General features: G+C 46.3%; 1 protein-coding gene across 2 annotated transcripts in view; it reads left to right on the top strand.

The window, feature by feature from the left end:
* Window positions 1-5,963: 5,963 nt before the first annotated feature.
* Window positions 5,964-12,684, top strand: part of GLG1 (golgi glycoprotein 1) — a 179,568-nt gene continuing 172,847 nt past the window's right edge. For both annotated transcript variants that reach the window (XM_034788729.1, XM_034788730.1), the window contains exon 1: window positions 5,964-6,307. In XM_034788729.1, the coding sequence (XP_034644620.1) occupies window positions 5,990-6,307 (318 nt within the window). In that variant the 5' untranslated portion in view covers window positions 5,964-5,989. The remainder of the gene's footprint in view (window positions 6,308-12,684) is intronic.

Here is a 12,684-nt window from a genome sequence, read left to right as displayed (position 1 = left end):
ACGGCTCTCTCAGCCTCTCCATTCACTTGTGGGTAATGTGAGTGGTGGGTAATGTTGCTATATGATCAAAATCATATTTTGTTTTGAATTACTTAAATTCTGCTGCAGTGAAATGTGGTCCCTTGTCCATCACTAGTTATTCAGGAATATCAAAGTGCACTTCAGTTTCTCAATAACACTGCAATGTGTTATGTCTTTCAAGTACATGATTTCTATATACCAGAAAAATAGTCCACTACAACCAGGTCCTCTGATGATGTCCTCTGAATTTGCATCAATCTGCAGCTAATCTCTTCTCAGGTTCCTCTGATAGAGGTGTTTGTACAGTGTACGATTCAACATTGTCTCTTAAGTTGATTTGTACTGGGTCGTCTTTCAAAACTCCAGTTCATCAAATCCTCTGTCAAGTTCTTCCACCTTTTCATTAAACCCATCATGACTGCCATGCTGTAAGTGAAAAGGGTGTTGGTCTTTGATCCTTTGCATGTACTCTGAATGCAAAGCTTTTGTCTTCATAAGCTCTTTCTGTGGTAAAGTGGCCTATGCAATTCAGAATACCACCAGGGCTAGTCAAAGCTTTGTCAGGTGTTTTCAGCTCTGAAAGGGGTTGAAGGTGATTGGAAGACCCTTCTGAAATGATTGTGAGGTCAGTTTTAAAGTCAATAGTACTGCCATGAATATTCAGTTTCGCTCTTCAGGTAGGCTCTAGGTCATCACAAGTGATAGATCCCAGTAAGAATAACTCTTGATTGACTGTCTGTAATGAGTCAACTCCCTGATTGCTTTGCTACATATTGTCAATATTTTCTGCATTTATTACACCATGCATCTCTGTCTGGACAGGCATTTCTTGGAATATGACCTTTTACATACCTTGAGCATGCAGGCTTGAATTTATCTGTCTGGCCCTGGGAATTCTCTCTCCTTGCCAAATAAGTTTTATGATGATTAATTTTAACAGTCAAGTATCTTTATAGCTTCTAAGCTAGTTTCAGTTTTTTCAGGTTTCCCCCTACCTTTTGGTCTGTTGTTTGACTAGTTCAAACTGCTTTGCTTTCTGGATAGCTATGGCTAGGATTAAGTCTGTCTTCAATTGTAGCTGCTATGAAAGATTTTTATCTGTTAACCCAATAACCATCCTGTCTCTGACACTGTCATATTTTTTTGCATTCCCCAAATCAGTTTTCAGCCAATGTATGCAGAGCTCTTATAAAACATTAAACATTTTTCCCTGGCTCACATGAAAATGTGCTCTTTCATAAACCACATTTCTCTGAGGTATAAAGTATGCATCTAACACCGCTAGAACCCTTTCATGGTCATCTTTGTGTCATCAGTAAAGTCAAAGGATTTAAAGAGATGCTCTGCATGCTTTCTCATAGCAAACCTTAAAGATAATACCTATGTATTTCCAGGGTTTTTTTGTAGAACTTATTTGTATTTACAAATCTTGCAAAATACTGGGTCCAGTCTATCCATTTGTCAGAGCTGAAGTTCTCTGGGCATGCTGATGAGATCCTGCAAACTTTGTTGCTTTGTTCCTTCTTTTTGCAATCTTTGTTGCTGTTTTCCTTCTGTTTCTGTTCCTCTCTGGTTGTAGTTTACTTCTGACTCCATGTCACGTTCCTGTACCAGATATGGGCTGACTACAAGCTTGCTTCTGAGTGATAGGGCTTGTCTACATTACCCACTGGATCGATGGGCAGCGATCGATCCAGCGGGAGTCTATTTATTGCATCTAGTCTAGACACGGTAAATTGACTACTGAGCGCTCTCCCGTCGACTCCAGTACTCCACTTGGGCAAAAGGCGCAGGCAGAGTCGACGGGAGAGCGTCAGCCATCGACTTACCGCAGTGAAGACACCGCGATAAGTAGATCTAAGTACGTCGACTTTAGCTATGTTATTCACGTAGCTGAAGTTGCGTTACTTAAATCAATTTCCACACACCCCCCCCACCCCCCAGTGTAGACCAGGCCAGACACAAGAGGTGCGTTCATCATAAGATCCTTAGTGTACTGCCAGGTATGGCTGAAGTAAGCTCCAATAAGATATTTTACAGACAATGCCACTGTGACCAGAATCCCAGGGGAGCCATACTGAGGTTACTCAATTAGGGTAAACTACAAAGAATGGAGCAGACAGTCCCCAAATCTGGTGAATATTCCAATACTTAGATCTACCAAGCAAGAACAAAATAGCTTCTATAATACCTTACTGGTTACCCAGCTTTAACTAACACAGTTCCCTTAAAGCAACCCAGCCTTAGGCCTCAACCCAGACACCCAAGTCAAATATGATGAGGATTACTGAAAATCTTATTTATCATATAAGAGTTCTACCAATCCCAAAGGATCGGACACATTGCCTCCCAGGTTAATGAATATTTCAGATCTTACCCAAATACACACTTATAGTCAATTCTTATTAACTAAACTAAAATTTCTTAAAGAAGAGAGTGAGTATTGGTTAAAAGATCACTATACATAAAGACATGAGTACAGTTCTGAGATCAGATTCATAGTGGAGATGGTGAGCTTTGTAGTTGCAAAGAGTTCTTTTAAAATTAGTCCATAGGTTATAGTCCAATGTTCATATTCAGGGTGACCCAGATGGTACTGGAGATCTCACTCTTACGACTCAACCTTCCCCTGCATCAAGCAGATCTGAGATAAATGGATCAGGACATCTTTATACAGTTCCAGGTCTTCTTTTGACAGCTCTGAGACCTTAGGCGAACAATAGGCAATCATGGAGACTTTGAAGTAGACCTATTTCCTAAGCATCACCGGTAATTTACTACAGGGATTAACATAAAGCAATTGCCTGTTTTCCACCATTCACAGGTGATTTGCTATACATTTCAAAGAGAGATGAATATAGTGATATCGCTATTTTTACAGTTCATTTAAATGTTAGGATCTCCTTGTGTTCTCTTAATTCAGAGATCAAAACTTTGGGCTGGTCCACACTAACCCCCCACTTCGAACTAAGATACGCAACTTCAGCTACGTTATTCACGTAGCTGAAGTCGAACTATCTTAGTTCGAATTTACTGCGGGTCCACACGCGGCAGGCAGGCTCCCCCGTCGACTCCGCGTACTCCTCTCGCCGAGCAGGAGTACCAGCGTCGACGGCGAGCACTTCCGGGATCGATCCGGGATGGATTTATCGTGTCTAGACAAGACGCGATAAATCGATCCCAGAAGATCGATTGCTTACCGCCGGACCTGGAGGTAAGTATAAACAGTTCCATAGATAGGAACTGTTTGATTACATTGTTAACCTTTAACTCTCTCTCTCTCTCTCTCTCTATATATGTAAACACACAAAAACACAAACATTATCTACCAATATGTCCTTAAAGGTTGAATTTGGGTCATTTAGCCTGGGAGCTGCTTAACCCTTTCTGGCTATGTGTCACAGCCACATAGTGACTGAATAGTATAATAGAGTTTAGCATTACACTAACCACCATATTGTCCTCTAAACACATTTTTATCATCATATAGTCACAAATGCTCCCCACAGAAAACAGATGATCACACTATTTGGATTAACTACCTTTTGAGCATGGCTAGCATCTGTCCTGGGTCAGTCTCCACCAGTTCAGTGTGACTGTGGACAGATCACTGGTGTAATAGCTGCAATAGTCCACACCATCCTTATGCATCCGATGAAGTAGGCTGTAGCCTACGAAAGCTTATGCTCAAATAAATTTATTAGTCTCTAAGGTGCCACAAGTACTCCTGTTCTTTTTACAATCCTTATAGTGCCTTCCCACAGCACAGTGGTCACCTGGCCTGTCTGGTCTACTTTTTGCACTCCACTGCCCTGGAGCCAAGTTTGCAGTTACATGACTTCTTCCAATCTTATGGAGAGAGCTCATGTCCACTCAACAAGAGGATGCTTACCAGTAAGAGCAGCAGAAAACAGAAAAGGCAGCAGGAAACCTGTGCACAGAAAATGGAAACTTTCGCAAAGGCTGATCTAAGACTGTGGAACTAACTCCTGAAGAAAACAGAAGCTGGCTCGCGCCTTTCTGATCCTAGTGGATGCTTCTTTGACCTTGCCTTCTCAATTAACAACACACAGCACATCAGTTAAGAAATAGAAAATTAAGAGATCACCATAAAACAAAATCCCATGACACACTCTCTCCCTCTGTGGGGAGGAATTAATAGAAACCCCGCTTAATATTTGACAAATGTTCATTTGGCTTAATTTAATTCTAGAAGATACTAAGCACGGTGATGAACAGCATATAAGAATCTCAACAGAAATGGGTAACCCAGAATAATAGATGTCACTGTCATTTAATGGGAATGGAGCTCCCCTTTGTCTGCTCTTGAGAAATCTGTTTTTTTTAAATTCTGGTGTCATGAACTCAGAGGTGAAAGTAACAGAGGACACTTACCCGTGCGGGGGGAGGAGACACTCTGGCCCCCCAGAAGGGGCGGGGCCTCAGGCGGGGGGGTGGGGTTGGAGTCAGCATTAAAGTGCTGCCGTCGCCGACGGGCAGAAGGGGCAGCGACATTAGGGTTGCTACCCCTTCTCCCCCCCGTCGGCAGCCCTGCCTATACGGACCCTACCAGCAGGGCTGCCGACAGGGGAGGCAAAAGGGGCAGGGACACTTAAAGCGGCAGCGCTTTATTGTGGGCTGGGTATAGGCCAGTGCGGGTTCTTACCAGTACGCAGTACCAGCCCATACCGGCTCAATTTCACCCCTGCATGTACTTTGCTTGGCTGCCCTGTGTACACAGCCAGGAACCTATGATGATCCACCACGGCCTGCATTACCATTGTACCCCTTTTAGGCAATACCCCTGGGTTTATTGGTGGAAGGAGGGCAGAGCACAGGCTTATGTGGTCCACCAGTGTCTCCTTCAGTTTGGAAACTCCAACTGTTCAAGTACCTCTAGGATCTTTGGCACATAAGAAAACTTGAATGCATACCCCAGCTGCCCATGAGGCACTGTCCAGCAAATCTCCATGACAAGAGCCTCCCAACCTCAGCTGGAGTGAACTGACTGTTAACTATACCCAAAGCAAGCCAAACCCTGATTGGTGAGGGGAGTTCTCACCCTCATGGTTTGATGCTGCAATGGCAGGGCAAATTTCAGAGATCATCCTGAGGAAGCTTGGAGACATGCTAAGGTGGCAGGGTGAATGAAGGGGCCTGGAGTAATGTGGTTTCTGGGGAGCAGGCAGGGAAGGGGATGGACCCTGGAGCATGGGATATTCATGGCCTGGAGCAGAAGGGAAACTGGGGGTCCTGGATCTTTGGGGAAGGAAAGGGGCAGGAAGAAGTAGAGGTCCTGGGGCCCAGAGCATGGACGAATGGGAGAGCTGGAGCACCTGAGACTGGGAAATAGGACTCTTGGAGCATGGCTGGGGTTACAGGGCTGGGAAAGTCAGGAGCACTGGAGAGATTTGGGAGGCTGAGGCCCCTGGCGCACTAGGGTGGGGGCTAGGAAGGCTGGGGGGGTTGCTGGGAAGACCGGGGGTTCAGGGGCAGTGCGGGGGGGGGGGAAGCTGGGGGTTGCTGGGTAGGCCCGGGGGCCTAGGGCACGGGGGGAGGAAGGCTGGGCACTGGAGAGGGGGGATCAGAGTTGCTGGGAAGGCCAGCGGCCCCAAGACACGGGGGAGGGGGTCGGGGGTCGGGGAGCTGGGGGGCCCAGAACAGCAGGCGCCTGGGGCCGGGCGGCTGAACCAGGCGGTCCCGGACCTACAGCGGTAGGAGGCGGGGCTCAGTCAGGCCCTGGGGCGGCTGGAGAGCCAGCCATGCTCACCTGGGGGAGGGGCATGCGCGGATCCTGACAAGGCCTGGCCGCCCACGTCAGGAAAAGGGGCGTGTCTTTATGCTGCGGGCGGGTCTGTCCAGTGCCCTGGCGGCGGCGTCATGCCGTGGCGGCGCGCTGATTTGCATACGCGCTGCGTGCGGGTGGGAGGGTCGGGCGGCAAGCAGGCTGGAGGGTGTCGGATCCAAGATGGCGCCGTGCGGACGTGTCCGGAGCCACAGGCCGGGCCCGCTGGCGCTGCTGCTCCTCTCGCTCTCGCTCGCGGCCGCGGAGCCGGTGGCAGGGGGGCCCGGGCTGGGGGCGGCTGGCCAGGGCGCCCAGCAGCAGGTCCCGGCGGGCGGGCCGGGCCCCGGGGGGCGGGGGTCCCGCGGCGGCGGCGGCCTTTCCAGCGGCGGGTGGAAGCTGGCGGACGAGCCTGCCTGCCGCGAGGACGTGACTCGGGTTTGCCCCAAGCACAGCTGGGCCAACAACTTGGCCGTGCTGGAGTGTCTGCAGGACGTGAGAGAGGTGGGCGCGGGCCGCGCGCTGAGGGGCCGGCGGGAGGGAGCTGGGGAGAGGCACGGCCAGGGCAAGGGGAGCGGGGAGCGGGGAGTTGCTGTAGCCCAGCAGAGCTGCCTGGCGAGTTGGCAGCGGGTGAGGGCAGGCGGGGAGAGGGACGGAGGCGTGTTGTGCCGCGATGTCTTTGGAGGCTGCAGCATGCGGGGTGCCCGGGGGCAAGGAGAAAGCGAGAGCCGTGGGCGCCTGCAGGCGAGGTGGAGGGAGCTCGTCGCGGAGCGCAGGCCGTGCCTCTGCGCCTGCTGGGTGAGAGCACTGGTCGGGGTGCTGCTGGCGGGCAGGGGAATGTGGTTCCTGGAGGGTTGCACCCTCCCTTCTGATTTAAAGCTGAGGCCCTGAAGTCACCACAATTATCTCTTCGGTGTTTAAATGGCAAATGCTGCTGAATGATGACAGCGTGTAGGGCAGTGGTTCTCAGCCATGGATACATGTACCCTTGGGAGTACACAGGTCTTCCAGGGGGTACATCAACTTATGTAGATATTTTCCTGGTTTTACAACAGGCTACATAAAAAGCACTAGCAAAGTCAATACAAACTAAAATGTCATACATACAATGACTTGTTTATACTGATTTAATATACTATTCACTGTACAATGTAAGTACAATAAATTAATGTAAGTACAATAAAATATATTTCAATAGATTTGAAATGGCATAAATGAGAAAGTAGGCAATTTTTTCAGTAGTAGCGTGCTGTGACACTTGTATTTTTATGTCTGATTTTGTAAGCAAGTAGTTTTTAAGTGAGGTATAACTTGGTGGTATATAAGACAAATCAGACTCCTGAAAAGGGGTTCAGTTGTCTGGAAAGGTTGAGAGCCATTGGTGAAGGGCAGTACAGTTGTATGTATTTTGTGTAGTGATAGCTGGACTCAATCCCCTTTTGTCAGTTAACTTAATTCTGTACTTGACCTCTGAAGCTTTTATCTTTGATAGCTTGATGGTAAATATTACACTGTGTATTGCAGATGACACTAAACTGGGAGGAATGGTAGATATGCTGGAGGGTAGAGATAGGATACAGAGGGACCTAGAAAAATTAGAGGATTGGGCCAAAAGAAATATGATGAGGTTCAACAAGGACAAGTGCAGAGTCCTGCACTTAGGACGGAAGAATCCCATGCATTAGGCAGCAGTTCTGCAGAAAAGGACCTAGGGGTTATAGTGGACGAGAAGCTGGATATGAGTCGACAGTGTGCCCTTGTTGCCAAGAAGGCTAACGGATTTTGGGCTGTATAAGTAGGGGCATTGCCAGCAGATCGAGGGACGTGATCATTCCCCTCTATTCGACATTGGTGAGGCCTCATCTGGAGTACTGTGTCCAGTTTTGGGCCCCACACTACAAGAAGGATGTGGAAAAATTGGAGAGTGTCCAGCAGAGGGCAACAAAAATGATTAGGGGGATGGAGCACATGATTTATGAGGAGAGGCTGAAGGAACTGGGATTGTTTAGTCTCCAGAAGAGAAGAATGAGGGGGGATTTGATAGCTGCTTTCAAGTACCTGAAAATGGGTTCCAAAGAGGATGGATCTAGACTGTTCAGTGGTAGCAGATGACAGAACAAGAAGTAATGGTCTCAAGTTGCAGTGGGGGAGGTTTAGGTTGGATATTAGGAAAAACTTTTTCACTAGGAGGGTGGTGAAGCACTGGAATGGGTTACCTAGGGAGGTGGTGGAATCTCCTTCCTTAGAGGTTTTTAAGGTGAGGCTTGGCAAAGCCCTGGCTGGGATGATTTAGTTGGGGATTGGTCCTGCTTTGAGCAGGGGGTTGGACTAGATGACTTCCTGAGGTCCCTTCCAACCCTGATCTCCTATGATTCTATTCATAATCGTGCTGCCCATAACACAAATGGGGTTGCTGGTGTTTTGATAGTTTTAGGCAACATCCAGAGTAGGGCCATATTTTTCTTGGTCACAGAATTCTGGATTGATGCCTTTATTAAGCTAAGGGTATGTCTACACTACCCGATCGATCCAGCGGGGGGTTGATTTATTGCATCTAGTCTAGATGCGATAAATCGATCCCTGGGTGCTCTCCCATCAACTCCTGTACTCCATTGCCTTGAGAGGCACAGCTGGAGTTGACAGGGGAGCGGCAGCAGTCGACTCACCGCAGTGGTCTGAGTATGTTGACTTCAGCTATGTTATTCACGTAGCTGAAGTTGTGTAACTTAGATCAATTCTCCCCCTGCCCTGTGTAGACCAGGCCTAAGTCACGTCAAGTTATCATTCGTTCAGTTTGGTCCTTATTTACTAGTATAGTTACTAGGATTGGGGAAGGATTAGGTGTGTGTTAAATCTATTTGAATTGCTGTCTAGTAAATGTAATTGAAAAAAGGGGGGTACCTCATTATTAGATTGTCTCATGTCCTCTTTCAGGCCTTTAGCCTATGGGCTGGGAAGGAATCCCTTTCCTCTACCCAATGTAGAGCAGTAATTAGTTAGGTGCGTTATAGTGGTTCTCTTTTCTTTGAAACACAGGGTGATAGACTGCTGTTTGGAGACAAGGTACTGGAATTGAGGGATCTGTTTTCTGACTCATATGTCAGTTCCTGTTGAATGTGCATCATACTGTATTTTTTCATCTGTACACGTTAGGTCTGTTTCACTAGATTAAATTAATGGCCAGTACATTTAGAATGAGAAGAAGTAATTCCTTCTATGTGCAATCAGACATGGCTATTGAGATTGGGATTAAATACTGTAGCTGAATTTAATTTTTATTATTAGCTTTCTATGGTAAGAGAAGGGCAGTCATTTCTCCTGCTTCTTGATATACAGTACTGCACAACTGGCCTGGTTTTGCTTTCCTCTGAAGCACCAGGTAACATCTACTTCAGGAAGGAGGATACCAGATGAACCTATAGTCTCTTCAGAAGAGCGGCTCTTACATTTGTTTCATTTTTTTCCTACTTGTTTCAAACAACAGCTGAGTTTTTAACATTGAAATAATTTGATTTTCTCCCTTTCTTAAGTTGTTTTTATATGTTATAATATGTTTTTGATGAATGATAAACTGAGCATAGGAATCAAAGCTTGCTCTGGGATTCTGATAATCCTATCCGTGGGGCCCTTTCTTTTGTTGACTTGTGATTTTTACTGCTGTAATAAAACAACTTAGTGAACATATGTGGTTATTTTACATCTGCCTCTTGTTTTTCTAGAAGTGCTCACATAAATGGGGTACACATGTAGCTGCAATACTAGTAAGAAGTCTGGAAGAGCAATCAAAAGCTATATGCTCAAAGCATATGGCAGCAAAATCCAGCTGTGTGATAGATTCCTGTTTGATTGAGAGAAGGGTCTGGTTGCATTGAGTTTTCAATTTAACAAAAAGCTTTTTGTTTTCTGTAATTGACAGTGACCCACGTTGTGAAACAAGGTTATTTAAATGAACTCAAAAAAATAAGACAAAAGCACCATATCACCTGTGGGAAAACACTTTTCACGAAGCGATCGCTCCATATATGACCTCTCATCCTCAGAGGAAACCTGCACAACTCCTTCAAATGATGACCCTAGGATCTTAAATTAATAATTTTTCTAGAAACTTGAAATCATGGATTTAATAAACACCGGATTTATGGTTTATTAAAACAATCTGTAACCCATTCACTCCCCTTTTTTGTTCTGTGACTGCAGAGGTGTTACCTGGCCACTTCACCTTGAATTGTCTCTTACAGTATGTATTTACTACTTATGCTAAACTATCTGTTCCATCTTCTGTTTAGCTGTGACATTCTGATTACCTTTCCCGGACCTGAAGAAGAGCTCTGTGTAGCTCAAAAGGTGCATCTTTTTCACCAACAGAAGTTGGTCCAATAAAAGATATTACTTCAGCCTCCTTGTCTTGCTAATTATAGGGGGTATCATGCACCATGGCATTTCTTCAAATTTGCCTAATGAGTTGTAATGTTTCTGTATGCTCTGCATTTTTACATGCAGTGTGTTTAGCCATATTCTGCATTCTTTTTGTTTTTTAAAAAGAACAGGAGTACTTGAGGCACTTTAGAGACTAACAAATTTATTTCAGCACAAGCTTTCGTGGGCTACAGCTCACTTCTTCAGATGCGTAGAATGAAACACACAGACAGAAGATATTTATACATACAGAGTATATGAGAAGGTGGAAGTACGCATACCAATTGTAAGAGGCCAATCAATTGACATGAGCTGTCAGTAGCAGCAGAAGAAAAAAATGTGAAGTGATAATCGAGATGACCCATAGAAGGTGTGAGGAGAACTTAATATGCGGGGGAAAAAATTCAATTAGTGTAATGACCCAACCATTCCCAGTCTCTGTTTGGACCTAAGTTACTTGTGTCTAATTTGCATATTAATTCTGTTTTTGAAGTTTTTTTGTTGTAAAACTGACACCTTCAACTCTGTCACTGAGTGATTAGAGAGGTTGAAGTGTTCTCCCACTGGTTTTTGAATGTTATGATTCCTGATGTCAGAATTGTGTCCATTTATTCTTTTGCGTAGAGACTGTCCAGTTTGGCCAATGTACATGGCAGGGGGCATTGCTGGCACATGATGGCATATCACACTGGTAGATGTGCAGGTGAACGAGCCCCTGATGGTATGGCTGATGTGATTAGGTCCTATGATGGTGTTACTTGAATAGATATGTGGACAGAGCTGGCATCGGGCTTTGTTGCAAGGATAGGTTCCTGGATTAGTGTTTTTGTTGTATGGTTTGCAGTTGCTGGTGAGTATTTGCTTAAGGTGGGAGGCTGTCTGTAAGCGAGGACTGGTCTGTCTCCCAAGATCTGTGAGAGTGAGGGATCATCTTTCAGGATAGGTTGTAGATCTTTGATGATGCGCTGGAGAGGTTTCAGTTGGGGGCTGAAGGTGGTGGCTAGAGGCGTTCTGTTATTTTCTTTGTTGGGCCTGTCCTGTAGTAGGTGGCTTCTGGGTACTCTTCTGGCTCTGTCAATCTGTTTTTTCACTTCAGCAGGTGGGTATTGTAGTTTTAAGAATGCTTGATAGAGACACGGCTGCTACTTTGAAACCTTTGTTTTTTAAATGGCCTTTCACTTTTTTCCCAACCAGTGGCTCCTTTTTATCTGTGCCTTCAGTTTTTATATGGGTGCTAATCACCATAGTATCTCATTGCCTTTCACAAAAAATGAATAGCAAAGTCCCTAGCAGATAGACTTCATGGAATTTCTGGTTTTGATTTCTTGGAGTAAAATCCTTGCTTAGACTGGCTTTGGTGTTTTGTTTACAGTTTAAAAAAAAATATTTTCAAGAGAAGTGTTGGGGCAGTTTGACTTTTAAAAATCAGTCAATATCTCCCAGTGCCTATGGAAAGTACTGCTTTGCTAGCTCTGGAGACTAAGGGGGCTTGTTCCAATGTCCTTGTGTTCTGGAATTTTACCTCCTAACTCTGTTATGTTTTTGTTGTATGATGTCTGGCCCAGAGAGAACTTCAGTGGTTCTTTGCATGTGTAGTTCTGTACATCTGTGTAGCTTGAAGCAATTTGGAGTGAAAGTTGTTAAATAAACACAGTACACTTCTATCCACCATGTAGCTGCAATAGGAGTCAGTTGTGACAGTTTCCCCATATCAGCCTGGTAATATCAGATTTGAAGCTCTGGGAAGTACCTTGAGGGAGAGGTGTGGGAGGAGGGGTGAGGTCAGCTAAGTTCCCTGTAAGCCACGTGGCTGCACAGCAGCTTTCTTAGTGGTGTGTGGGTGCTCAGGGAACCCACCCGGGGACCTGGCGTGGCTGGGGCGCCCCTCCCTGGGCTCCAACTTAGCCTGGCCCTCAACCTGCTGGGGCAACCTGAACCCGGCCCGGCCCTGGCTGCAGTGGGGATACCTATCCTGCGGGCCCAGCCCCGGAGCTGCTGTGGTGGGAAGAGGTGCCTCTCTCCCTCCCCCCCCCAGCCCAAGTGCTGCTGTGGGGAGAGAGAGCTAGGGGGAGTCCTCTCTCTGCCCATTGTAGCCCCGGATCATCCTCTTGCATCCCAAACCCTTCATCCCCAGCCCCACACGAGGGCCCAGAGCCCTCACATCCCTGCATCCCAGCTTCTGCCCCAGCCCACACTCCGAACCCCTCGGTCCCAGCCCCACCACATGAATTTTGTTATGTGCCCCAATATGAAGGTAATGTGCGTCAGATCACCCCCATATTGGTGCACATAACAAAATTCATTCCGCACATGGGTGAGAGAAATTACAGGGAGCACTGGAGGTCAGTCCTTATGATCTGTTCAGTACTTGGTGCCTCTGTTAGTATGGGTTTCCATTACCAAAAGTAATGGTGTTTTGTGAAGTGGAAATATATCTGCTAAGAACTGTCCTCATTTCTCATCGG

The sequence above is a fragment of the Trachemys scripta genome, chromosome 13 (assembly GCF_013100865.1).
Source record: "Trachemys scripta elegans isolate TJP31775 chromosome 13, CAS_Tse_1.0, whole genome shotgun sequence".
Lineage (NCBI taxonomy): Eukaryota > Metazoa > Chordata > Testudines > Emydidae > Trachemys > Trachemys scripta.
Note: the sequence above shows the minus strand (reverse complement) of the source record. Positions and strands in the feature narration are given on the sequence as shown.